This window comes from Taeniopygia guttata, chromosome 2 (genome assembly GCF_048771995.1).
Source record: "Taeniopygia guttata chromosome 2, bTaeGut7.mat, whole genome shotgun sequence".
NCBI lineage: Eukaryota > Metazoa > Chordata > Aves > Passeriformes > Estrildidae > Taeniopygia > Taeniopygia guttata.
This window is the reverse complement of record NC_133026.1, coordinates 330524-357500: the sequence shown is the minus strand read 5'-3', so window position 1 is coordinate 357500 and position 26977 is coordinate 330524. Positions and strand designations below refer to the sequence as shown.

The 26977-nt window shown below is 56.1% G+C and overlaps 1 protein-coding gene across 2 annotated transcripts in view; it reads left to right on the top strand.

Annotated features, from left to right (window-relative positions):
* Positions 1 to 26977, top strand: part of AGAP3 (ArfGAP with GTPase domain, ankyrin repeat and PH domain 3) — a 109880-nt gene that overhangs the window by 74970 nt on the left and 7933 nt on the right. For both annotated transcript variants that reach the window (XM_030264081.4, XM_030264080.4), the window contains exons 11-13: positions 58 to 226; positions 15591 to 15764; positions 20177 to 20338. In XM_030264081.4, the coding sequence (XP_030119941.1) occupies positions 58 to 226; positions 15591 to 15764; positions 20177 to 20338 (505 nt within the window). The remainder of the gene's footprint in view (positions 1 to 57; positions 227 to 15590; positions 15765 to 20176; positions 20339 to 26977) is intronic.

The window sequence follows — 26977 nt, the reverse complement described above, 5'->3', positions numbered from 1 at the left end:
GCTGAGCGTGTTTGGCTGGGGCAGGGCTGATCCTCCACCCTTCTGCCTCTGCTCCAGGACTACATGCAGAACGTCCACGGGAAGGAGATCGATCTGCTGAGAACCACGGTGAAGGTCCCGGGCAAGCGGCTCCCCAGGGCCACGGCGGCGGCAGCGCCCGGCGCCAGCCCCAAGGCCAACGGGCTGGCCAAGGAGCGGAGCAGCTCGCAGCTGGCCGGAGGCACAGGTAGGAGCTGCTGTGGGTGGCCCAGAGCCAGCAGCCGTCCCTCCACAATGCCTCAGCAGCCCTTGGCTTTGCTGGGCTGGTAACAGAACCCCTTCTGAAGGGAGTCCCTTTGGTGGGCGTTAGCATTTCTGTGCAGGTCCCAGGTAAGCTCCCTGGGTAATCCTTTTGGGATTTTACAGGTAAGAGGTAATCTCTTAGGATTTTGTGCTGGTTGGTGTCCAGGACAGAAGAACATTAAAGGGTTTAACTGGCAGTGTGAACCCCCGAGGAATTTCCTCACCCTGAGGAGAGTGTTGAGGCTGGTGAGCTGCTACACGTGATGGAAGCTGCTGCTCCCTAAACCAAAGGAAATCCCAAGGCTCTTGTTTGCTGACAAGTTGTGTTCTGTTTCTTTCTGGGTTTGTGACCCTCTTTCCTCCTTACCTTTTCCTGGAGAAATGGTGAAGATGTGGTTTGGGATCATCACTCTGTGTGCACACTGAAGAGCTGCCCCAGAGTGTGATAAGGTGAGACTGGGAGTCTGGCTACCCGTCTGGCCTCTCACAGAGTTCCTGTCACACTCCTCTTCTCACAGAGTTCCTGCCATGCTCCTCCTTGCTGCTGCTGCCATGGGAGGTTCTCACCCTGCCAGGGGGAGCTGTTGAACCTGGGGCCATCCTGCTCACATTTCCCAGAGCCTTTACTGCGTCCTTGGGGCTGGTGTCCTTGGCCAGGTTGGCAGTTCCCACCTGCCTTCTTCACAGCTAGCTGTTGGTGCAGTCTGGTGCACAGGTTATGGAAAGGGCTCTGTTTGGGATGCTGAGGGAGTGCTGGTGGTGCTGCTGATCACAGAAATCCTTCCAAATCCAGTACTGGCACTGAGGATGAGCTAGGGCAACACATCCTCATCTTGTTTATTCCTGCTCTGTGCCCCAGCTCTGCTCCTTGGTCGGATGCTGTCAGCACAGTGGTTCAGAGTGTCCCGGGGCTGAGGGGAGGTGGGGTGCAGCTGGGGTGAGTCTCAGGAGCTGCTGGAGTCCTTGGCATCACACACACACAGACACAGACAGGGAATGGAGCGCAGTAACATCACTGCTCACATGGTGCCAAAGAGGACATCATGAGCCCTCCCAAACCCAAACTTCTTGGCTTTGAGAAGTGGATAAACTCAGTTCTGACCAGGGCTGTGCAGCTCTGCCTGTTCCTTGCTTGGCTCTCCGCTGTACACTGATGCTCTTTCAGCACCAGCACCAGCCACACTCGGCGTTCCCCAGCAGGGAGACAGTTCCTGGTTCTGGACAGGGACACTTCTCTGGCTGCATGTCAGAGGTGCCTTGTCTGAGCTGACTGAGGTGTCAGAGCGGGGGGAAGGATTCAAACCACAGAGGAGCTTGTGCTGGTGTCAAGCCAGCTGCTCACCTGGCGCTGTATCCCACTTGCAGCAGTCCCCTGGGCCTGCTGGGCTTGCAGGAGCAGGTTGGGATGTACCTGGATTACTGATCGCTGCTGCTGGAAAAGCAGTGCCGAGGAGCGAGTGTGGCGTGAGAGTGCCCTGCAGTGCTGCCACGGAGCTGGGGCAGGCACAGTGCCTGGGGGTCTGCACGGGAGAGGAGATGCAGTTTCCTAGCAGGGGGGAAATGAAGGTTGGAATATTTATCTGGAGAGCAGTTGGACTTAGCACTGCCTGAGCCTTTAGAATGAGACCAGTTTTGTGTTCATGAGATGTGCTTCAGTCCAGCTTGGGGGTGTTGCTGGGCGTGTGTGTGCAGGGGTGGGACGCTGTGGTACAATGGTCACTGCCATGCAGGGTCTGTGGCTCTGGGATCCCCTGCTGGCTGTCTGCCCTGGGCCCTCGAGCAGAGCAGTGCTGTGGGCTGCCCAGAGTGGCTCTGCACACGGGCTCAGCACCAGGACAGCAGATTTGCACACAGGTGTATGTCCTGTCTTGGCTCAGGCTGTGGCTGCAGTGTCAGAAATGCTTTTCTCTGGTACACAATCAGTAAAGGCTTTTCTGAGGAATTTTTAAATCTCTCTCTAATGATTCCAAGCACAATTAGCAGTGGATGCAGTCACCAAGTGCACTGGTGGGACACAGACTCTCTGAGGTGATGTGCTCTTATCCCTGTGCAATGCCCAGGGCTGGATTTAGAGTTGATGGAGAATCTGCCTGGCTTCAAATTAGCAGTGACCTCACAGTTTTGCCACCTTTGAGACTGTGGATGAGGCTGTTACTGGATCCACTCGGCATCCCTCATCTGACACATATTTTGGGAACTGGAGAAGAAACACTTCAAAGTTTGCAGTTCTTTGTCAGTCGCAAGTTAGTCTTCAGAGGACACAAACTTTGGAGACATGAGGGATTTGCTGTCTTGCCCCAGGAGTCTCTGGGCAAAACCAGGTAGCCAGTGGTTAGAATTCAGAGCAAGTGTCTTTGGTTCTCTGCGACCTGAACTCTGCAAAGGTAAGTGAGTGTGCTGGCTGATGTCCACTGCACAGTCCTTACCTGGGCTGAGGAAAGACCAAGGACAGAGGGGAGAAGAAGAAAAAATGAAGTCTCACCTTGACCTGTATGTGGATGAAATACATGAGTGCAGTGCTCTGGTGAGGATCGGAATAACTCCAAAGCAGGTATAGACAACTTCAAGCTAAGTACAGTAGGAATGAGGAAGGAACTTGTGTTTGTGAAACCAGTGGGGGCTCTGTGCCCCAGTATTTAAACGATTCAAGAAGGCAACTTTACTGTAGTTAAGATTGGTTTTATTTCGGGTTGGATGAGTTCTCATTGTCCAGAAGGGGCCATGGAGATGTTCCAAGAGCTGGAGCTCTCTCCTGCAGAGCTAGGCTGAGAGAGCTGGAGGTGTTAACCTGGAGAAGAGAAGGCTCCAGGGAAGACCTTAGAGCCCTTCCAGTGCCTGAAGCTGGAGAGGGAGTTTGGACAAGGGCCTGGAGTGACGGGACAAGGGGGAATGATGTTATACTGAAGGAGGGGAGGTTTAGATTGGATATTAGGAAGTTCTTCCATGTGAGGGTGGTGAGATCCTGGTACTGGTTGGTCAGAGAAGCTGTGGCTGCCCCATTGCTGGAAGTGTCCAGGGCCAGTTTGGACAGATGCTGGAGCAACCTGGTCCAGTGGAAGGTGTCCTTGCCAGTGGCAGGGGGTGGGACTACAGTGGTTGCGCTGAAGAGGGCAGCAAGGGGATGAGCAGATCTCCTGCCAGAGCTCACAGGTGCTGTGGCCTGAAGGCAGGTATTCACTAGAGGTGTGGCACTGCTGGGTCAGGTGTCTCCTTCAAATCCCTGCTGCTCCTCTTGCGCTGGAATGTGTCTTCTCCTGCCCTCTCCCTCAGGGCCCCCCAGGTGCGCCCTTGCTATGGTTTCTCAGGTTCACCTGGCCTCATGCTGTGCTGCATCGCGTGTTTCTGGCTCGAGGAACGAGGGCAGCTCGTATCAACATGCAGGTGGGATGAAAAGGGACTTCAGCGAGGGAGGAAAGACAGTGGCACAGGAGACAGTGTCAGCACAAGAGCCTGGCCTCAGCCCAGATGAGCCCTGTGTTCTTGCTTCACAGAGGTTTGTAGGGACCTGCTCCCAAGTGCTGGCAAAGGGGAGCTGGCCAGGGAGGTGCTGGAGCTGTGGTCAGTGATACCTGTGGCAGTTTGTAGGTGGCACGGAGCACAGCCATGCTGGGAGCACAGCTGCTGGCTCTGCAGCTCGGTGATGGCAGAGGCTGCCGAGAGCTGAGCACTGGGAAGCCTGCCTTGGAGCGGGAAGCAAAGAGAAGTGCAGGAAGAGGCTGCAGCAGTGCAGAGATGCCTGTGGTTGCAGGCAGTGATTGGAGGTGTTTCCAGCAGCAGGCAGAGAGGCACTGAAGGAAACAAACATGGGGGAGCCGGAGCATTAGAGTGAGGGGAGCAGGCTAAAGGGGAAAGTTCTGCTCCACTCTGGGGAGCTCACAGGGCATTCTCCAGCTTGCTGAGGACTGTGAGTCTCCCATGGGATGTGCTGCTGAGTGGTGCTGGAGAGCAGACGGCAGCCTTGTCCTCAGTGTGGGTGAGGCTGAGCAGGATGGGCTGGTTCCACTCAGCATGGAGTTGTGAGCTTGAGCTCTGTAGGGTTTTGGGTGGGCACTGCTGCTGGCCAGTTCCCTTCAGCCCGAGGAGCAATCTGCACGGTCTGACACGTGTGTTGGGGCCAGTGCCAGTGTGAGTCCTCCTCCTCCTTCTGCTTCTGCAGCATCACTCCTGCATCTCTTCCAGGGAGAGCGTTTTCCAGAGTGTGCGGTGGTGGGAGGCACTGCCTGGGATGCAGGGCTTGGCCAGTGCTCCTGTTTGCTCTGAGTGACGAGGGTGCAGCTGTCCCTGGGCCGAGTTCAGTGTGCTGCAGAGCCCAGGCCGGGCACCAGCGGCGCAGAGTGCGGCAGCGTGCCCGTCCCTGGGCCTCCGTGCCGGGAGCCCGTGCCACGGCACACGTCGGGATGGCAGGGATGGTGCTGGTCTCCAGGCAGCTCGGGATCCTCTCTGGGCTGCTGCTGACGCTGCCAGCTCGGTTGTGGCCGCGGGAGCGGGCGGCCGGGAGCTTTTGCACAAGGCAGGCGGGTGCAGAGCGCAGTGCCGGGGAGCGCTGTGCCCCCCCGCCAGGCCCGTGCCCCCCGATGCTCTTCCTCTGCAGAGTGAGGGATTGGCTCCCCCAGGCCGGGGTTGCTGAGCCTGCTGTGATCATGTCACGTCGGGCTCCGTCGATGTTAACATCTCATTATCTTTGTTACTGTAATTACATTATCCGCTGCTTTATGCAGAATTATTCTCTGAGGACTAATTGATGGATCCATGTTTAATTCATTAATCATTAGCATCAAATTCGACAATTACAGTGCACACTGATTGTGGAATTTCAAATGTAATGAGGGAAGAATTAACAAAGAAAAGGGAAAACCTGTTTCCCTGGCACACCGCTGCTCGCCATGGGGGACAATGACATTGAGGGAAGAAGAGCAGTGAGAGCAGGGTGGTGCAGGTCATGGCAGACAGGAGGCTGGTGGATCATCTCCTGCCTTTCTCCTGGTTGTAGCTACACAACAGATCTTCAGGTCAGAGCAGGGTCATTAATCTCCTACAAAAGAATGGAAGTGGACACTTGGGAGAGAAAGCTCAGGTCTGACTCCAGAAACAAAGTTGCTTGTGCTTCCCCCCTGAGCAGCAGCTCGGGTCCCCCTGCCCTGGCCAGTGTCCAGGAGCATCCCAAGTTACAGCTGTGCTCCACGCTTGGCAGGGAAAGCTGATGGATTCCGGTGTCCCTGGGACAGGCCCGTAGTGCCGTGGCTGCTGTGTCCGTGCACAGCGAGCGGCTCCCTGAGGGTCGGTGTTCTGCTCGGAGGTGGGATCCTGTCTGCTGTGCTCTTTGTTGTGCTCCCTGGCAGCTGGGCAGCAGGGAAAGCCAGAGCAGGGCCCCCGTGCCTCCCCCTCAGCCGGAGGGACTGCCTGGGCCCGGGCGGGGGCAGTGCCCATGCACAGCTGGTTCCATGCCAGCTGTGGGGACCCTCCCTCCTTCCCTCCCTCTGATTTCGGCTTGCTCCCTTGGCTTTCTGTAGAGTCTGACTGTAGAAGTCCAATGTTAGTCACTGTGTTCAGCCAAGGGCCAGGGCAGGGGCTGGAAGTGGATGATCTTTGAGGTCACTTACGACCCAAACCAGGCTGGGATCCTGTAACTCAGACATGGGGATACTGAGCTGAAAGGAGGAGGGTGAGGATCTGTCTGTTCCTCCATGTGGGACTTCTGCCCTTCCCAATAATATGTTAAAGGGTTGTTTGTAGTCTAAAGATGAAGCTGAGATGAGAGATTTACTAAAATTTATCTGTAATTAATATTTTGCATCATGAATCATGTATAAAATACTGCAAATTCATATGTATATTATAAATATTATACATTCAACATTACAGTCATACAGTAACCTCTTACGACTGTTTATCTGCATGTCTGAAGGTGGAGGATGAATCCAAATGTGAGGCTTGAGCTGTTGGTTTAAAGTTTTGCACAAGGAAACTGGTGGAACTTTTGCACAAGGAAACATTGAGTGGAAGCTAGAAATTGTCAGGATTCCGTGGGAAGAGGAGGAGTGTGCTGCAGCCAGGTGGGATGACACGAGGCAGGACAGGACCAGCAATCCTTGGTGCCTGGTTCTAGTGCTGGACAGAAGGCTGGAGGGCCAAGATTCTGCTGGGTCAAAACGGTTCCTGCTCTTGGAACAGGCAGCTCCAGAGCTGTGCAGGCAGGGAGAGGTTCATGGAGGGGATGGGAGCACGAAGGGAGCTGCTGGTGCTTCCCCCTCCACACCCCAGCTCTACCTGCCCTCCCAGTGGAAAAGCAGAGACTGATTTTCTCCGACCCAACAGTATAATCACTAACCCTAATTAGAGATAATTACTGGGAGCTGATATTCCTTACCAGATCACTAAGGAGCCGTGCAGTGCAGGGCTGAGCAGGGAAAAGGCCTTGGAGAAGGGAAGGAGGAGAGGAGGAGGAGGAAGAAGTGCAAGGCAGCAGAGTGCCATGGTGATCAGAGCCCTGCCCAGGGCTGGCCAAGGTGTCCAGGGCACCCAGGTGGGCATGGGGCAGGTAGCCAGGCCTGGGGGCTGTGCCTGTAGCTCTCAGCATCCTGAATTCTGGAGCATCTGGCTCAGGTTCCTTGCATGGGGCACCTGGAAAGGCTACAAGGGCGTAATTAGTAGCCACCTGTGAAAATCTCAGTGTAAATAACTTGCCTGGTGCTGCCAGGGAGGGCTGGGCTGGAGGGGTGGCTGGTGTTCTCCAAGGTGGACTGGGAGCCTTCTCCAACAAACCAAGCTTTCTCATCCCTACGACCCAAGCTTGTGCTGCAGGAGGGAGAGGGGCCAGGGAGTGACCTGTTACAGAGCACAAAGTCCTGCTCTTTGCTGTCACACAGCCCCAGCTCATCCCTGACCGTGGGCAGGGGCTCCAGTGGTGAGTCTGTCTGGACCTGCCCCTGCCATCAGCACACAGGGCCTGTGTCTGGGGTCTGCACTGTGCTGCTGGACAGGGAGCTGTTCCAGAGGAACAGGGGAAAGCTCATCACTAGCAGGCAAGGGGAAAAGCCATCCTGTTCTCCAAGCAGAGCAGGGCTTGCTCCATCCCCTGCAGTTTATGCACCCCAGGAGGTTGTGCTGCTGTGCACCAAGCAGCCTCTATGGACAAAGCAGGCAGGAGTGGATAAAGCCTTGGATGAGTGAATGGCTTTAGAAACAGGAGTTATGCAGGAAAACACAGCAATTCCAGCATCCCCACATGGCCCTTTCCCAGGTGCACTTGGGAGCTGGGGGCAGGGGCTGTTCTTCGTCAGCCACTGCAGTGCTGGTCCAGCTCCACGCTCCTGAGCAAGCCCAGAAAGTTCTAGCTCTGCTCCCTTCCCTCCTGCAGTTCTGTCTCAGAGCCAGGTTCCTGCTCCATCTACACACAGACAGGGATCCATGTCGGTGCTGCCTGTCCATCTCCTGCCACCACCACGGGGATCTCCGGGATCTCTTCTGGGTTGTGTTTTAGACTCTGTTACTTGCAGATTTCCTGCAGCTTGTTCCAGGTTCCTGCAGGGACCGTAAGGACACCTCTCTTCACAGTAACAGACCAGGAGAGTGATCTGGAACACAGACCCTGCCTCCTTCATCTGCTTCCGCTGCTCATTCCCAGCGCCGTGGTTCTCTGAGATAATTCTTTGTAACGTGTTGGAGAGTAAATTATATAATGTGAAAAAGTCACTGAGGGACCTTATGAAGTTGCACTAAAGCTTCTGTGGACTTTCTGAGTTCTGGTTGCAAACAGCAGAGCAGCTTCCAAGAAGAACACCACTGTTACCCCCACTTCAGCCAATCGCCAGACTAAATTCAGTAGTGCCTTGCATAAAGGTAACTTGGCTGCATTGTGCTGGTGTTCAGGCAGAGTAACACTCAGATCAGGAATTAAACACATGCACAGACACATGCACACAAAAATGTGTCTGAGCCAATTTCACCAAGCTGGAAGCAATTACGTGCCAGATCTTTTGGGAGAAGGAATTTAAATAGGAAAATAAAAGTGAAGCATAATTAGGAGTTTTTAAAGAATATTTTACGGATACCAGAAAGTTAAAAGGAAGGTTGTACTGCTTAAAAATATGTCAGTCTTGGTGGAGAGGAGATGTGAACTGTTTGTTCCCTGTCCCGACAGTGAGAAGGGGCAGGAGCGGGCGGAGGGAGCTGGCTGCATGGTGCCGCTGTGGTTTGTGCAGCTGTATCTGTGTGTGTCTGAAAGGTGATAAAATGAGCAGCAACATGATAAAGTAATGGGTAGTGCTGAGCAGGAGTGGAAGCTGCAGCCCGTTGGAGCTGTGGCACTGCTGTGGCCCGGCACAGCCAGCTGCGGTGGCGGCGGCTCCCGCTGCCATTCCCGTGCCAGCGCTCCCGGCCCAGCATCCGCCCGGAGTGATTAATTGTGAGCAGCCTTCGAAGTGACCCTCCTGGCTTTTTGGGAAGTGTTCCAGGTCCTTGCCTTTCCAGACTCGCTGTGGCTGCAGCCACACAAAGGGCTGTGTCACCATTTGCTCCGGGCTCACGGGGAGCCTGGCGGCCTTGCGCTGCCCCGGACCGTGCTCCGTGCCCACCAGATCTAGGGAGGAAATTCAACATCACTTGACAAATGGTGGTGATGAGGAATTTAGGAACAAAGTCACAGATGAAGTGAGCACCAGCACAGCACAACTGCTGGGGACAGCCCCCCATCTCTTTGCCTGTGGGGACAGGGGTGTCCCAGCTGATGGGGACACTAACACTGCCAGCCCCATGGAGAGCTTCCCATTTTGGGGACATCTGCACAAGTCTGTCCCTTCACTTCTGTTCCCTTCTCCCAGAGGAAAACATCTCTTTCATCACTCTCACAGCTGCTTTATTTGGCAAAAACTCAGCTCCTATGTGTGAGTTCCTGCTCCAGGTGCAGAGCACAGGGCAGCTCCCGTGTCCTTCCTGGCACTCTCTGGTGTGGATGTGCAGCGTGGTGTCCTTCACCGCCATTCCATGCCAAAGACTCATCTTTGCCCAGGGCTGGGTGGGCCTCTGCTTAGGTGGCAGTGTCACCCTGTGACAGTTGTTCAGCCTGAGGGTCATGAGACCAGGCACTGCTCATGGCTCTCACCACGCCTCTAACTAACCGATGGAGTTTCCACGTAACATACAAATAAAAATGATGGATCCAGTACCAGGAGCTCATTGTCCAGCTGACCTTCTGCCTTGGCTGGCACAGCAGCCTGCACTGCCATGGCTGCACAAGGGGATGCAGAACAGAAACCAGTAGAGTTACAGACAGTGAAAGGGTTTTTTTTCAAGTGCATTAGGAACTAATGAATCCTAACCCCAGCATTCTTTCATTACTGTGTGGGTATAATAGAATGGTTAATAAGGGAAAAAAGCAAAGTGTTCAGTGAACACTTGTTTTGGTGTTTGGGAAGAGGCAAGATGATGTATCTCAGCACAGAATGATGAATTCTTCATATTCCAGCTGTAATTAGGCAGCAAATTAAACAGCATGTAGGAGATGTGGACATGTTGGAATCAGCAAGGCTGAGTTATTTAATTCAGGAATTGTAGAAGATGTGGTCAAGGTCTTTTTCATGTGTGGATGGTAACAGTCAGTTTTGGGGTTCGGAGTTCAGGTTAATGGATTTATGTGTCCACAGGATGAGACTAAAAATGATGGACAGGAAAGGCTGTAAAAACCAGGAACTGCTCTCAGAATCACCTTGTAGGAAGCTTCGATGAGCTCAATATATTTAACTTACTGGAGAAAAGGTTAAGAGATAATTTCAACACCTGTAAATACCTGTATAGGAACAGAAATTTGGTGAGAGAGCTCTTTATCAGATAAAATGTACCAGGATCCAGTGACAGTGGCAGAAGGAGCACAGCTCAGGCCAGAAATAAGGCCCAGATTTCAGCAGTGAAGGCAATTAACCACTGGAAGCACTTACCCAGCATCACTGTGATCTCTCTGGCATCAGCAATATTCAAGTCAGGATCAGATTTTGTGTCAGATCTGTCACTGTTCAGGCAGGAGTGACAGAGGGGCAGAGCTGTGATGTGATTTTGTGCTGTGCAGCAAAGCTTGGGCAGTCCAGGGGCTCCTCTGGTCACTCCCTGCCTCCACGGCTGCCGTTGCTCTTCCACAAATCTGCCTCTTCCTTGCAGAGCTCACCTCCCCTGGCCACGGAGCTGCTCCGTGGTGGGCGTGGGGTGCCTCAGCTGGCAGCGTGGGCTCTGTGTGGGCACTTGGAGCAGGCAGAGCTCAGGCTGGAGACAGACAGAAGCTGCAGCTGCCCGCAGTGCCCAGGCAGGCGGAGTGCCCAGTGCAGGGTTTTGGGGCAGCGTCAGAGAGGTGCCCATTCCCAGGCTTCTCCAGTCTGCGGGGCCCTGTAGGGCTGTACAGGAGGTCAGTTGCCTCTAAACCAGAGGATGTGTTGGCTGTTGAAGCATTGGCTCATCCTGCGTCTCCTGGAGCTTTGGCTGGGGAATGGGAAGTGTCATGGCCAGCCTCCCCATCCTGCTGCCACAGCCAACCCGGGCTCTCAGCTGTCCCAGAGACACTGGCACCGTGCAGAGTTTTTTGTCCTGATGGTTTGTACCCACCACGGGTCAGCTGTGGTAGCTGGGGTGTCACTTGGTTACTTAGCATGTGCAGATGTCCAAAACTGTGCTCTGCAAGGGCAGCACTGAGAGAGGAGGGAGATTCCCTGTGTCAGAGCATCTGTGAGGCCCAGTGCAAGGCAATGGCTCCTGCTGTGTGCAAGCTGGCAGATCCTGATGGCCCTGCTATGGAGCTGGGCTGGGAATCCTCAGTGGCCCAGTTTGGATCAGTGACTCCACACAGACGTTCGGTGTCGGCAGAGCTGGGAAGAGCACCTGTCCGTCTGTCACCTGTCTGTCTGTCACCCCAGAACGTGCCCACCGTGCCTGGGAGCTGTATGGGCACTCAGCATGGTGGCCAGCTCCCCAGGAGAACGCAGGGGGTGATGTCTTTCAAATGGCATGTCTGCATCCTGGGGCTCCTGGTTGGTAGGAGCCAGCCCGTGTGTTTTGGACTCATGGAGGTTGTTCAGGAGGAAGGAACCAACAGTGCCCAGGTAACAGCATGCAGTGCTTGGTTTAGAAACCCAGCCAGACAGACTCCTGACTCTGGACCAGCTCTGGGGCACAGGTGGCTCTGGGAACAGCAGCCACAGGGGCTCCCAGGACAACCACCTTCCTGCCACAGCAGCTGCTGGCTCACTGACATGGGCGCTGAGTTATGTCCTCCTGTCAAGAGCCGCTGGGTTTCTGGGAGTGGAGGTTCCCCCCAGCTGGAGTTTTGGTCAGTCCAGTTCAGGGTCCTGAGTAGCCGTAGCTTTTGGGGAGGCTTTGAGCCGTGTTCAGCTGCAGGCTCCAGCCAGGCTCTGGGGAGCCAGTACGCTAAGGTGACTCACAATAATCCTGGTTTTTATTTGGAATAAATGATGACATGCTGGCAACAAGTGGTTGAGGGGCAGAGTGACTGATGACTCCGTGGGACCCCATTTGGCAGACAGTTAATAGCATTAATCAGCACTGTACTCTTGGCCTCTGCAGTACCAGAGAAAACAGGATTTGCTCCATGCCAGGGTGTCCTCAGCCATCCTGGAGCACCTCCATCCCCATCCTGAGCCACAGGCTGACAGTTCCTCTGCACCGTGGTGCAGCAGCAGTGTGAGGGAGCAGGGCCTGGCACTCCAGAGGAAAGACCTGTCCTGTACTTGGCCATAAACCCACGGGGACCCCAAAAGTGCTCTCTAGCTGGTGCCTCCTTAAAATTCAGCATAACCCATTCGCTTTGCCAAAATTGGTTTCCTCCACACTGTAAGGGCCTGTAGCAGCATCCAGCATCATGTCACCAGGAAATTTCACCAGACCCTGTGTTTTATTTTGCCAAATTGCTCTTGAAAATATTAATGAGATCCTAAAAGGATCCTCAAGTGACTCTGCAAATTTTCTCCTTCCTGACTGATGGTACACTTTTGGCTAACTCCCATTTATGCTGTTCCCCAGGCAGCCACACCTTAACGAGGAATTCCCATTTTGGTCTGATCCAGGTGTTTCCCTGAAGCATCTGGGCTGCCACATGTCATGCCTGGGAAAAGGCCATTCTGGTTTTAGGTAATTTTCCATCCAGTGCCACGTCGTCAGTTGGGCTGTACTGAAAAGGCATCAGGGAGCCATGTGAGTCTCTTCTGGGGGGCTTGAGGAGACTGACTGGGAGAGGGACTTGGGGAACTGTCAGCAGTCTGGGGGCTCAGTTCCTGCAGGTCTTGGCTCAGAGGCAGGTAGTATTTACATGTCACCTGTCACTTACCTGATTGACAGGGAACATATCCAGCAGCTGCCAGGGTGTCACTTCCAAAGGGATGCAATTCCTGAGAGCTCCGGCCTTGCTGGGACCACCCAGCAGCTCCCTGGGAGAAGCTGGAGTTGTGCAGTGCAAGGTCTGTGAGCGAGCAAGTGGCTGGGCTGAAGGAGTTCCCCCAGAGCTGGGTGACTCCAGGCAGCTGCAGAGAGGTGCAGGGAGCTTGGAGGGGCTGCAGAGGCTGATGGAAGCTGTTCCTTCTTTCAAGATGAAACACTGGCATTCGTGGCAGCCTGTGCTGCTCCTCAGAAGTGTGATGAAAGGGCATATCCTGGTGGCCTGGGGCTCTCAGCCTGGCTGGGTGAAGGAGCAGGGGTCAGATCTGCACTCCCTAGGGCCCTGCAGGATGTTTCCCTCTGCAGGAGGAGCTTCTCTCAGACCTTCTGCTTCTTCTCTCTCTTCTTCACCTTCCTCTGCTCTGTAGCTGTGGCCATAACCAGGGCTGGGGGCACTTGGAGCTTGGTGCTAGCAGACACTCTGAGCTCTGAGCATCCCATCCCATCCCATCCCATCCCATCCCATCCCATCCCATCCCATCCCATCCCATCCCATCCCATCCCATCCCATCCCATCCCATCCCATCCCATCCCATCCCATCCCATCCCATCCCATCCCATCCCATCCCATCCCATCCCATCCCATCCCATCCCATCCCATCCCATCCCATCCCATCCCATCCCATCCCATCCCATCCCAGCCCATCCCTGCCCAGCCCATCCCAGCCCAGCCCAGCCCAGCCCAGCCCAGCCCAGCCCAGCCCAGCCCAGCCCAGCCACACCATTCCCAGGACCAAGCTCATCCCAGTCCCGGGAGAGCAGCGTTGTCCCTGCTTCAGCAGCAGCAGGCTCCCTCCCACGAGGAGGCAGAGAGGAGATGGATGCAGCAGTCAGGAGCGGAGCGCCAGCTAATTACCCTTCCGAGTGTGTCTTGTAAATTAAGGGCTAATTAGAGGCAAAGTCAGTGTCATGGTTTTACACGTGTTTCTGTGGCGCTGAACAAGGCGAGGGAGGGGGAACGTGCAGCAGCCGGGCTGGAGGCAGGCAAGGTGCTGGGGCTCTGCAAGGAGGGTCCTGGCAACTTGGGGTCGGGCTGGTGGGAGCGCAGGGTGCAGGTCAGCAGGGCCTGTCAGTTTGGGGTGCGGGGTCCTGCAGCCCGGGGGCAGCAGCCGTGCCCAGCAAGCCCTCCCTCGGCACTGCTGGCAGGCAGGATCACGGGGGATCCCTGCACACCCCCGCAGGGAAAGGGCATTTTGGTCCAGGGTGAGTTCAGAAGAGGAGGGTGGGAGGTACGTGCCATGCTGGTGATGAAGGAGGGATGGTGGTGATGATGGTGATGATGACGATGGGTGGCAGCCGTGCCTGGTGCAGGGCTGGTGGCCACCTCACCCCTCCTTTCAACACTTGCCTTTGGAGGGAGTATTGGACTCTTGAGCTGTCCCTCAGACACTTGGCAGCCCTGGCTCTGCTTGAGCACATCTAAATAGCAACACTTGGGTTTTCATGGAAACAACAAGGACAGAAACTTACATCTATGTATGAACTCTAAGGCTTCATGTGGGGTTTTGTGGGGCTCTGCTCTTCATAGAGGGTGGCACAGCACAGGGATAGGTTGCCCAGGGAAGTTATGCCATCTCTCTCCTTAGAGATGCTGCAGACTCAGCAGAAACAGTCCAGGGCCACTGGCTCTGGGGAGCCTGCTTGAGCCAGGCTGTACAGGATGGTGCCAGAGCTCCCTCCCACCTCAGCTGTGCTGGGATCCATGACAGCCAAGCGAATGTGGTTTCCCACAGGAAGACCGGTGAGCTGTCCTGGCCGTAGCAGCTCCCACTGAGGACCTGCTTCCACAGGTGGTGTTCATTTGCTTCCGTGAAGGCTCCCACTTGTACCCGTCCCATGGGACCAATGGCTCGGCTCTCACAGCCCAGCTTCACCACGGCTGCAGGGCTGGAGCTGTGGGTGTGCAGCATCTGGAGCTGTTCTGTGGCCCTGCCCTGGGCCATGGCCAGGTGGTCTGCAGTGAGAGTCCCAGCTCAGTGTCTGTGCCTCTGGGCACGGAAGGAGATGTAGCTTTGTAGTAGGGACAGGGCCCTTCTCTCACCCCTGAGCTCCCAGGGCACTTGCTCTGCAGTGGCTGGAGCAGAATGGCCTGAGGGGAGTGAAGGGAGAGGGGCTGGTGGTGGGCAGGTGCAGTAGGATCCCTCGGGCCACTGTCCTCTGTGGCAGATTGCCTGCAGACTGAATGGGAGGGGGTGTGCTCCCTGTCAGAACCATTTTGTTTGCTGTTCTGGACATTTTGGGTATTCCTATAATCCAGAAACTTGTCCTCTGTGGCAGTCTCTAGTCCCAAAATCACACCTCTCTTGGGGGTTCAGGTTTCTGGGCTCAGCCACAGCAGTTTTAAGCTAGTGGAAAAAGGAGCTTCCACCTGCCATCCCTGCCTTACAGACATCTTTTCCCCTGCTTGTTTCTTTGACACCCTCCATGTGATTTCACGCTCTCTCCCCGTGTCCCCAGCATGGCTGGATTTCCTGCCAGGGACACACAAGAAGGTGAAGTTGAGAGATGAAAGTGGATGTGCTGGTTGTGGGGTGGGTTTGCGTTTGCCCAGGGGCCAGAGGATGTAGTGAAAATCATGACTGTGAACTCCAGCTGTGGGGAAGCTGTGTGCCAGAATTCCCAGCTGTGTATCCCGGGGTGCTGCACTGCAACCCACTAAGCTGGGAGCTGGAGCTCCCTCTGGGAAATGGGCATGCTGGGCTCTTCCATCAGCACCTTTGGGGTGATGCACAAGCACCCCTTGGGAGAGGAGAGCCAGGGAGAGCCAGTCCTCATGTGGAGCCACCCGAGGAGTGTGACCTCGGGTATGGGACAGCTTTTCCTTCTCCCCCGAGCTTCCAGGCAGCAGTCAGCCTGTGCTTCGTTCGTCTCTCTTGCAGGTGCTCCCCACTCCACCAGCAGCACCTCCCTGCACTCCGAGCGCTCCATCAGTGGCATCAACCTCGTGGGCTTCAGCTCCAAGCCAGACGGGATGCACCAGCGCTCCTACTCTGTCTCCAGTGCAGACCAGTGGAACGAGGCCGTGGCTATCCCTGGCAGCTGCCCCAACCCCTGTGAGTAGCCCTTCTGGCCTTGTCCCTCAGCCTCAGCAGGCAGGGCGGCTCCTTTCAGCAGTGGGGCAGTTCTGAGCTCTGCCCTGTGGTTGTGAGCCCAGAGCCTGCTTGTGAGTGTGAGACACAGCCTCTGGGCCTCGCTGGGACTGTCCCCTCAGCGAGGGTCAGCTGGCAGTGTCCCAGCCAGGGAAGAAGCTGTCCTGCAAGGCATGAGGAGCTCCAGCCAAGGGACGCTGCTCTGCAGCAGGATGGCTCCGAGCCCTCTGCTCTGACCTTGCTCTGAGCTCTGCGAGCTGGGGTACTGGGGTTACGTACCACTGCTTTCCCCCATAGCTGCACCTCGCTGGCACCCCCATCTCCCAGATTTCGGGGCAGCTGAAGGAATAGGAGTGATTCCTGTCTCTGGAGCACACACTGAGCACGGCCCACCCCCTCCCCCCACGCTCACTCGCTCTCAGTGATGTTTCAGGACAGTTGAGTGAATTAAAATAATTCATACATTTCCCAACGTAGCCACTTTGCCGAATTGGAAAATAAATGCTTTTGTGCTGCATTCATCACTCCTTCGTTCCTGGCTCTGCCGCCGCACTAAAAAAGCAGTTAAATGCACATCAAGAGTGGAGGAGCCATTTCCATGCCTGCTCGCCCCTTGTAGTTCTCATTAGCGCGGCAGCCGCCCCCCCGCCCGCTCCCAGGGGCTTTCGCAGTTTAAAGGAGCCTCTTTATGATCATTACCGGAGTCCGACTGTGCGGGCGCCATTTGCAGCTGAGGAGGCTCCTCATTTGTAACTGTGAAAAACTATCAATTTCAGCGCGCCTGATGCAGCGGCTCCATCATTGGCCCCATCAGCTCCCTGCTGGAAGCGAATTAATCAGACTGTTACTGCTGATGGGGCAGCGCGGGCGAGGGGAGCGGAGGGGCGCAGCGCTGAGCGGGATTGCCGCAGCCCCCTCGCCTCGGACACGGCAGCGGGAGCGTTCGAGGGGGACACGGCCGTGTCCGCTCGTCCCCGGGCTGGAGGGTCCCCAGCGCTGCGGCACCGGGCCCGGCCGCGGGAGCCGAGAGCCCCGGCGCGCTCAGCAGCAGCGCTGGTGCCCTCATGCAGCGCTGGTGCCTTGGCACAGATCGGTTCTGTGACATCAGCCCTCTGGAGAGCAGCTCCTTGCCCCAGTTCCCTCCTGTCCCAGGAGCTGCTGTGGCAGGTCTCATCCTTCCTCCCTGCAGCCCCTCTGCGGAGCTGGGGGCTGGTGTGGCCATGCTGTGTGTTGCTCTGCCCTGTCCTGCCCTGCCCTGGGTGGCACAGGAGAGCAAGCCAGCCCATGCCCCCCTCCCTCTGTCCCCTGTCCTGCCCTCATCCCTCCGTTCCCTGTCCTGCCCCCTGTCCTGTCCCCTGTCCTCCTCTGTGTCCCTCTGCTCCTTGTCCTGTTGCTGTCCCTGGAGGAGCTGTCCGTGCTCACAGCACCTGGAGCTGTCTGCCTCTTCTATGTGCAGCAACTGAAGACTCAAATGAGAGCTGATCTGCATGGTCTGTTGTAGCAGGAAAAGGAATAATGTTTTAAACTGAAAGTGGGTGAGTTTAGACTAGATATAAAGAAGAGATGTTTTATTGAGAGGGTGGTGAGGCAGCAGGGTGCCCAGAGCAGCTTTGGTAGTCCCATCCCTGGCAGTGTCCAGGTTGAACGGGGCTTGGAGCAGTCTGGGGTGGAAGGTGCCCCTGCCATGGCAGGGGGTGGGATTGGGTGAGCTTTGGTTGCTTCCCACTCAAACCATTCTGTGGTTCTGTGCTGCTGCCCCTGCCAGTGACAGGGGGGGTGAGATGCCATCTCGGGGCTCACTGTTGTCCTGCATGCTGGTGGCTGCTCGCCCGCTCTCAGGTGCCAAGCCCTGTGCTGACCCCGAGCCTTGTGTTAGTGCTCCACAGACTGGCCACGGGGCCAGCAGCTCTGGAGGGCCCACAGCACAGCATGGGCACTTGCCTGGGGTCCCAGGCAGTTCCCATCGCTGCTCTGTGTTCCCCACAGCCACAGCTGACAAAGTGGATTCTCAGTGTCCTGAGGGAGGGGGCATTTGTTGGGGGCAGCTCTTTCCACATGGCAGGGCTGAGCTGAGCAGCACAACCAGCCCTCCATCGAGGAGCTGGGCTGAGTGAGGCTGCACCACCCCTGAACCTTGGCTCTGCCAGGGCCCAGGCTCTGCTGTGTTTCCAGTTCTGCATGGCCGGGCAGGTGAGGAATTTTCCTGTGCTCAGAGCTGATTTTGGGCACATAGCAAGGCTGTAGGCTGCCACCTCAGCTCCTGGGCACAGGCTGTCCACTCTGGTTGTGCCCTGGAGAGTAGATGGAAGAGCAATGGGATGGGGCCAGGCAGTCATACAAACATGCTCCAGCAGTTTCTATATCTGTCCCTCATGCGGGAGCTCTGCAGCACACCTGGGGGGTCCCAGGGCCCCCCCTAAGGCTGACTGGTTTGGAGAAGGGCCCAGGAGGTCCCAGGTGTGCCTGTGAAAGGTTCCCTTGGTGAGCTGGGGCTCTGGAAGTCCTTGGGTAAGTCAGAGGGGTTCAATTGCCCTACTGGGGAAGGAGAGAGTGAGCAATGCCTGCTCTGACAGAGAGAGTGTGTTCCATGTGCTGCCCCACCCCACTGCCATCCTGTCCCCATCCCATGGGGCCCTGCAAGTCCCCAGCTCTGGTGCTGGCTGCTGGGCAGGAAGAGCAGGGATGTGGGTGACAATCCCTCAGGAGCTGCGGGCTCACAGCAGGCCACAGGAAGGGGAGTGCAGAAATGTGCAGCCCCTCTCATCGAGCCTGGAGTGGGGCAGGGTGCCAGAGGTGTGGGATTTGGCCCAGGGAGCATCCTGGTGAGCAGGTGGGCAGCAGAGGGAGGATGGAGGCACCACGTGTAACCACTGATGAGAAAGTTCAGGTCCCCTGTGACATATGGCTAGGAGCTGAAGGTGCTTCACACCTGCTGTAAGCATGGTCCTGTAGCAGGATCAGTAATTTATATTTAGAAAACTGGAGTCTGATTTTATTAGATTTATCTCTCTTAATTGTCAAGGGTGAGCTATTTCCCCATGGATAAATAGCAGCAGAAACACCCTACTGGTGTGTGTCAGTGCAGGAGAAACCAGAGCTGGGAGAGCTCCAGTGCTGCAGCCTCTCTCAGGTGTGTGAGGGGGACACCAGCTGCACCTCCATCCCTGCCTGGGCCTCTGACCCTCTGTGCCTCTCTCCACCCACTTTGGGTGTTTGTTGAGACCGACCAAGCCCCAGAAACCAGTCTGACCCAACCAGGATGAGCCAAGGGAGCAGAGGACAGGCTGGGGTGGGAGAAAGGCTTGGCAGGTCCCTGCCATCCCACTGCTGGAGCTGCTGCCCTTGTGCAATGCTGTGGTTCCTTTCTTGACTCCAGGTGCCACAGAACATGGCAATGGGAAGTCAGGACTTGATGGGAGACACTGGACTGTGGCAGAGAGGACAGCACGCTGCCTGGGGCAGAGGTCCTGGGCATGGAGCTGCCATCTATGCCCTGGGGGTGGGTGGACACTGCAGAGGCAGGAGTGGATTTAGGAGAGGGTTAACAGTGCAGCGAGGACTCCTGCGCCTCGTTGCCTTCCCCGGAGTCTGCATTTTTATGCTGATTGGAAGCCTGCGCTGTGTGTGCTGCTGAAATTGAATGTCAGGCTTTTGATTTTGTTGCTGGTCTCTAATGAAATTTGACATTTAATGGTGAGTGCAGCGGCAGCGTGTGTGTGTGTGATCGGAGCTTGATTAGCGCACTCTAATTGACAGTAATTAGGCAGCTCCCTGATTGTTTCTAATTCTGCTATTAATTGTAAGGAACAGTATGATTGAGGATAAATTTGGTGCGTTGCTGCTGGGGATGCAGCTTCTTCAGCTCCGTATCGGAAGCTATTGAGCCCATCACGCTCAGGTTCCTGAGTGTGGCAACCCCAGTCACCTCGTCTGGCAGAGCAGTGCTGGGAGGGCAGTGCTTCTGCAGAGGCTCTGCAGATCCTGGGGCTGCCTCAGAGAGCCAGATCACCTTCTGGGCCTGTCCCTTCCCAAAAGGCCTGTCCAGACACGGGACACTGCCCTGTGAGGGAGCTGCGTTTGGGGATGGGGCCTCGGCTGCTCCAGAGGTGCTGCTGCACGTGTCCCTGTGCGATCGTTCTGCGTGGATCCCAGCGCAGAGCGGGTCCAGCCGAGCGCCCAAGGAGCTGCCAGCCCTGAGCTGCACTGGCTGTGGGGGTGGCCCTGTGCCATGGAGCTGGGCAGGTCCTGCCCTGTCTCATGGGGTCGTGTGGGTCGAGCCAGCCAAGTACCGGGGCTGGCTCCAGAGCACTTGGGTGTCTCTGGGGAGAGGAGAGTGTCTGTCCCATGTACGTGACTTGCCTTATTTTTGTCCCCAGCTAACGGTACTGCCGACTCCCTCAGCTCCAGCCCAAACATTTCCAGTGCTGCCAGCCCAAAGCTGGAGCCGCCTCCGTCACCACATGCCAACAGGAAAAAGCATCGCAGGAAAAAGAGCACAGGGACAACTCGGCTTGATGGCCCCAGCACGGCAGCAGAAGGTAGGAAGGGTCTGCCTGGGGGGCAGCTCTGCTGCTCAGAGGGTCCTGCGGTGCTCTCTGGGTGCCTGGGGCTCGGAGCGCTTCTCGTGCAGGGCTCAGAGCACTCTTTGTCCAAGCACTTGGGCTGAGGCAGGAAAGGGCTACCAGCCTCTCTGATCTGCCTTTCCCTCCATTTCCCACGTGCCCTGCAGAACCACCATCATGCCTGTGCGTGCTCAGACAGTCACTGGTAATTAAAATTGCTAACTGTAGTAGCAGACCTGAGAGCACACCATATGGTTAAGGTGTGCTCTCAGACACTTTACACTACAAGGACCTAATTCCATTGACTTGTAAATTGGCCAGACTTTCACAATTCAGAAGACCTGTGCTGGGCACCTGCCTCAAGCTAAGGGTCTTTTGGAAAAGCTGATCTCCTTCAGGGGACCAGCTGAAGGCATGTGCATTGCTTTCCCGATGTTCAGAGTACTGACAGGTTTTTTGTTGAGAAATTCTGGTGTCTGTGGTTGCCGAAGAGGGACCCAAAGCTTCACAGGGAGGCTGCAAGGCATGGGGAAGCATTCTGCTGGGAAAAGACACCAAATTTGTCCAGGTAGAGATGAGCCTGGCAGCCATGTTCTCCAAAGCCTGCATCTGTGATAGCTACTGGAAAAGTGAGATTTTACTTTATTCTTGGTCATCCTGTCCCACAGCACTCAATAAGCTTCTGTAGTGAACCGAAGTAAAGACATATTTCAGAGGGGAGGAAAGTTCGGTACAAGTGTTTGGAGCTAACAATTGCTGCAAAACAAACCAGGAAATATTACTCTGTACCAGAAGGTGCTGCAGCTGTCCTGGCACCTTGCTCCAAATCACGTGTCTGCCTGCAGTCCAGCAGCCCAGGTGTCCCACAGCAGAGCAGCTCAAGATCTTCTTGGAATCAATTGCTTTGATGTTGTGCAGAGCTGGGCAGCTCTGTTGGGGTTTTTTTCTGTTGTAGCTGTCTGCATCTGAAATGCAAAAGTCTAAGACAGGTTTCCCATCTGCCGTGGTTGACTGAGGAACCTTGAGGATCGTTTGAGTGTGTCAAACTGGTGTCCCATGGATAGCAAGAAGCGTTGCTTCTTTGTTCTTAGCTCTCTGTGTGTATGCTGCCTCCTCAGACCCATTGGCCTTCCCGAATTGGTTTGCAGTTCTCAGCCCAGTGCTTGGCAAAAGGAGAGGCTCATTCTTTGTATGAATAGTGGGACAGTGAAGGAGGGGATGGTTTTGCACCCCCACACGTAAGATGAGAAAGCATGTGCCGAAGAAGTGTGTCCTGTCCTGTGAATAGAATGCTAAGAGAGTTGTAAAGGAGGTCCAGAGCTGACCTCGGAGTGATGATTGGGTTTGTGTTGTGGACAGGAGGGCTCTCAGCTGACCACAACAAAGACCAAGAGGCACAGGACTGATGTGTCAGTGCTTGCAGAGGAGGTCTGGTCCTGCGGCCCCTCAGCGCAGCGGACTGAGTGGGAGAGGTGCCGAATCTGGGACCTGACATTGCGCAGAATGTGATGCCAATTTCTAGTGGAAAAGGGAATTGAATGTGGGAACACTTTTATGAAGTAGTAACATGGACTAACCACTGCTTGAAGTCTTAAAATTTGATTAGTTCCTTTTCAGCAACACATGCGTGCTTGGCAGAATTCCCAGCCCTCCGCTCCCAGATGCACAGGCTGGAGGGCTGTCACCCTTCTCCTTGTGTGCCCAGGACAGGAGTCCTTGAGCAATCCCAGTTTTTCCATCATCTCATAGGGATGTTTTTTGACACAGGCTCACTCTTTCTGTCCTTCCTGGTTTGGCAGCATCCCTGGAAGGAGGAGTGATGGGGGTGGAGACATGTAAGGAGCATGAGGACATCACAGCATTTTTGTTGTGTCCTGCACTGGTCCTTGGTGGTGAGCTGGGCAGCGGTCTGTCTTACCTGAAGTGTTACCCAGGCCCTGTCTCAGGTTGATATGAGTAATTTAAAGCCCTATCAGGTGTTTTAGAAATGTAACTTTTTACTACAGTGTACATTCTTTGGCATTTTTCAACACAGAACTTCATTTACCAGTGTCAATTACCAAACTTCATCTGTCACCGCGCAGACCTTGCACACTGTGGATCCTCTTGCTGCCAGAAGCTCTGGCAGCAGTACCGGGAGCAGGAGGAGTCCCCACGCTGTGATCTGCAGTGCTGCTGGTGCCAGAGTGCGTGGCAGCAGGTGGCTGAGCTGCTTTGGTGCTGCAGCGGGACGGAGCAGTGCGAGCAGCACGTGAGGGTGAGCAGAGCACGGCACGGCAGAGCGGGCACAGGCAGCCCATCCTCCCGTTTCCAGTGTGAACCCAGACTGTCCAATTCCCTGTATCCTTCTCCAGTGGGTGAACAGGCTCGCTGCTGCAGTGGGGCAGGGCTATGGAACCAGCTGCTCCCAGACCTCTGCTGGGGCACAGAGGTGCTGTGGGCTGCTGCATGGTGGGTTTCTGGCTTTTGGTCAGCTATTGACAAACTGAACTCATGTTTCTTTTTTAAAAGTATCTAGTATATTCAAAAACTGATCCAATTGCAAAAGTTCTAGAGGCCAGTTCTGTCGTGCTCCTACCTTGCCCTGCTTCAACAGGACCTGCGGCTGTGGCAGCGTCCGTGCCAGCAGAACCATGCTCTGAGTCCGTGGGAGCAGCCACTGTTGCTGCACTTAGAGCTTCCAGCTAGGTTTTAGCCAGTTCCAGCAGCAGTGAGCTGTGTGCCCCATTTTGGCGTGAGGGGGGCATCCTGGTCAAGAGAGGACCGTGCCCATCCCTGTGCTCAGTATGAATTACGGATCCTTTCTGTCCCCCGCCTGCCGTGTGCCTGCTGCTCAGCTCCTGCCCTGCTGCCTCTGTGAGTGACTTGCTTGGTCTCTCTCCTGCTCTCAGCTCCGGGACTGTTCCAAGAGCTGACGCAGCTCTGGACACTGCGGCAGCTCGTCACCAAGAGCAGCAGGCCAGGGCAAAGGCCGAGGACAAGTGACTCTGGGACTGGTGCTCAGGTGGCCACCCATGGTGGGTCACTGTCCTGCAGGACAAGCTGAGACTGGCAACAAGTACAAGGAGGTGCTGAGCCTCCGCTTGAGGTCCCGTCCCAATGTCTGGATGGTCTGGCTGTGAGCCCTGGGCTGAGCACCGCCCCACACCGTGGGCATGGCCAATGGTTTGTGTCATGGACTGGTGTCCATAAGTATGACTGATACCCCTTTGAATCTTTTTTAGCTCTTTTGAACAGCTATGGTAGTTTATTTCAGAGCAGGGTAATTTGAGTTTTTTGCTTCTGCACAGTCAACATGGTGAAAGTGTGAACCTGCTGTGCCAGGAGCAGGGCTGCCGGGCCCTGTGGCAGAGCTGCCATCCCTTGTGTCTGAGCTGCTGTCCCCTCGTGGTGCTCATCCCTCTGTGGAGGGTTCACTGTCCTGGCAGGAGCATGGGGACAGCCCAGTGAGGAGCCATGCTTTCCGTTGGCTGTTCTGGTGGGGGGAGTACTGTGGAGGGACTCCCACCTGTGGAGGGACACCCCCCCAAAACTTCCCACCCACCAGGAGCGGCCTGGGGCCAGGCAGGGTGTCAGGCTCAGCCTCTGTCACAGCACCCCTGCGGGCAGGAGCAGCCCTGGGGTATGTGAGGGAGCAGGTTTGGGCTGTGCTCAGGCTGCCTGCACCTGCCTCCACCCGCCCCACGCTGGTGAGCTAGGCACGAGCAGCTCAGGTTAGCATCCTGGGAAAGTTGGTGAGGTCTGGGGATAAATTGCCATCAGTTTATCTCATTTAGGAGGTAATCAGAGCCAGGGACGTGCAGAGCAATTGAATCTTAGTTGTTCTGAAGTATCATAAATCAAACGAGCTGTTGCTTTTTTACATGGGCTCATGTTAAAGAGAGCTCCGTGTCAGGCTGCCAGGGAGCATCCACAAACTATGGCAGGCGTGGGATTGGGCTGCCGGAGATGTCACCAAGCTGGGGAGTGCAGCTCAGGCTGTCAGGGAGCACCCACAGGCTGACAAACGTGTGTCAGGCTGTCAGGGGGCGAAGATGCTCATCCCCGTGGTGTAGGTGCAGTGTCATCCAGCAAGGGCCATCAGGAAAGTCTGCTCTTATCAGAGCCCAGCAAAGCTCTGTGGCCAGGAGTGCCCTGTCCTGCCATGGAGCAGCCCACAGCCCCCCTGCAGCCACACTCCTCTTGGCCTGGACCCTCGGCCCCTGCTCATGCTTCCAGGAGGGCCAAAGAGCCACCAGACACGGCTGAGGGCAGCAGCGCCTTTGCGACGCTCCCTGCTCCAGTCTCCCCATGGCTGCCAGAGCTCCAGGGATAATGAACTTCTCATGTGCTTAAAGAGTGATGCAGGGTGCATGGCGAGAAGCTGACAGCCCCTTAATGTGCTTCTCAGTGGCGGCCAAACGACGCGGTTTTGTCTTTGTTTTTTAGTTTTAAAACCCACAGGAAATTGATGGCCAGTAAAGAGTTGTGTTGGGGCGATGTGCGTGATTAATGCCAACTGTCAGGGGCTGTCGAGGCCCATCGTGGCAAGCCAGGAGTGTGAGGCTGAGCCGTGCTCAGCAGATCGCTGGGGATTCCAGCTGCTATCGCTCAGCTCCCGCCTGCCCCACACAGCTTGTGTCACCCGCGCGCTTCCTTCCACCAAGCCTCTTAATTCAGTGCTAACAAGTCACTCCAGCTTATTATGGACCTTGGAGCTCCCTGCTCAGTCCTGGCGGGAGGGAGGCAGCCTGTGCTGGGCATCTCTGTGGCTCAGCTGCTTCCATCAAGTCCCACCCCTTCGGTCTGTGGTTCCTGGGGGAGCTTACACAGCTCCGTGTTACCGCTCTGAGAGACCCTCCTGTGCCCTCCCAGCTCTGACCTGCCTCCCTGATGCCTGTACACACCTCCCAGCCCTTCTGCCACCCCCCAGCACACGCTGCACCCCACACTGCATCCTCCTTGCCAGGTACACAGAAATGGCCTGTTCGATCCTTACCTGACCCCCTGCACACCCCTGTGTACCTGTGGTGTCCCTTGGGAGCCAGGGACACGCTGACACACTGTGTCCTTCCCCACACGTGCCACACACGTTTGTGACCCCACCGTGTGCCCCGTTGTACAGCTTGCTGTGCCCCTCCACGCTCGAGTCCCCCGCTGCTGCCACCCCCGGCCCCCGTGCCATCCCCGGTGGTGCCATCCGTGCCAGCTCAGCACCATCCCTGGTGGTGCCATCCGTGCCAGCTCAGCCGGGGCACTCTGGGCCTGGGGGCGCCGGGACAGCAGGCACTGGGGGCTCTCCATAGCCCTGCTCCTGCTGCGCTCTCCTGCGACTGTCCCCGCGGAGGGCCTGTCCCTGTCGCACTAATACAGGTTGGGAATATTGGGTTTAATGATCTGCAAAATGAGGAGGTAGCGAGCTGACATTTACGAATGGTGTTGCATCCTTCTCTTCCCAGACGCCTGCTAATTTGTTGATATCCCAAACACCTCGTAATGATGTGGTACAGTCGCAGCTTGCAAACAAGCACCCGAGGCCAGGGGCTGCCAGCTGCCCTGCTCCAGGACCCTTCTCACAAGCTTGGCAGCCAGAGAGCAGAGCTGTGGGCCAGGGTCTCCCTGCATGTCTGACAGGACCTGCCCTGGTTCCTGCCGTGTGCCCCACATGCTGGAGGCATCCCCCCACCTCCTCCCTGCATGACTACCCACTCTCCAGGGCCTCTGGAGGCACTTCTACTTTGCCAGCACAAAGCAGGAGCAGTAATGGGAGTGGAAGAAGGGCGGCATGCAGGGAGAGGCTGGATGTGACTGGGAGATGGTGAAGAGCAGAGGTGACAGAGTAAACTTCTACTTCAGGAGTGGGGCTCAGTGCCAGCTCTGCTTCCTGTTTTCCTGATGTGAGTGGAATCCTGTTCCTCTCTGCCAGACCTGCTGGGATGCAGGGAAGGTGTCCTACACTACCCTGCACCCATCTGCTCAGGAAGGAGCTGGCTGGGAAGCTGTCTGGTGTGGAAGGCTCTCTGCCTGGTGTGCTGGGATGGAGATGCTACTGCCATCCCCTGTGCTGAACTCCCCCTTCCCATGAGGGAAGAAAGTGCTGCCCTGGGTCTTTGGGCTGGTGTGGGGGAGCTCTGTCCAGTGCCCTGTGTAGAGAGGGAATTGCTGTGCTGTGTCCAAGTGCTGGGAGCATGGTCCTGCCACACTTGGTGGGGACATTGCTCTGTCCTCACAGAGCTGCTTCATATCCTGGTGCTTCTGGGACAGAGGAGCAGCCCCCCATATTGCTGCTTGCGCTCTGAGAGCCCTGCCCCAGCCTGCGTTGGGGCAGCTCGGGTAGGGGTGAGGCGTGGGGCCAGCCTGTCCCCCTGCAGCTCCCCAGGGAAGCACGCTGCCCGGGTGCACCCCACGGAGAAGCAGGGTGCACATGGAGGGGATGGAGGTGGGAAGTACTGCTCCCATGGCTCCACGTCAGGGTCCCTGCAGGAGGGTCTCTGGGCTGGGCAGCAATGCAGGGTGTAGCCAGAGCCCTTTGCAGGCAGGACCAACCTCTGCCCCAGCCCTGTATTGGAGATGAGGCGTTTTTAGCTCTCTGGTGTACCCCTTGTGCTCAGAGCTGTACTTCCCCCTACTCAGAGC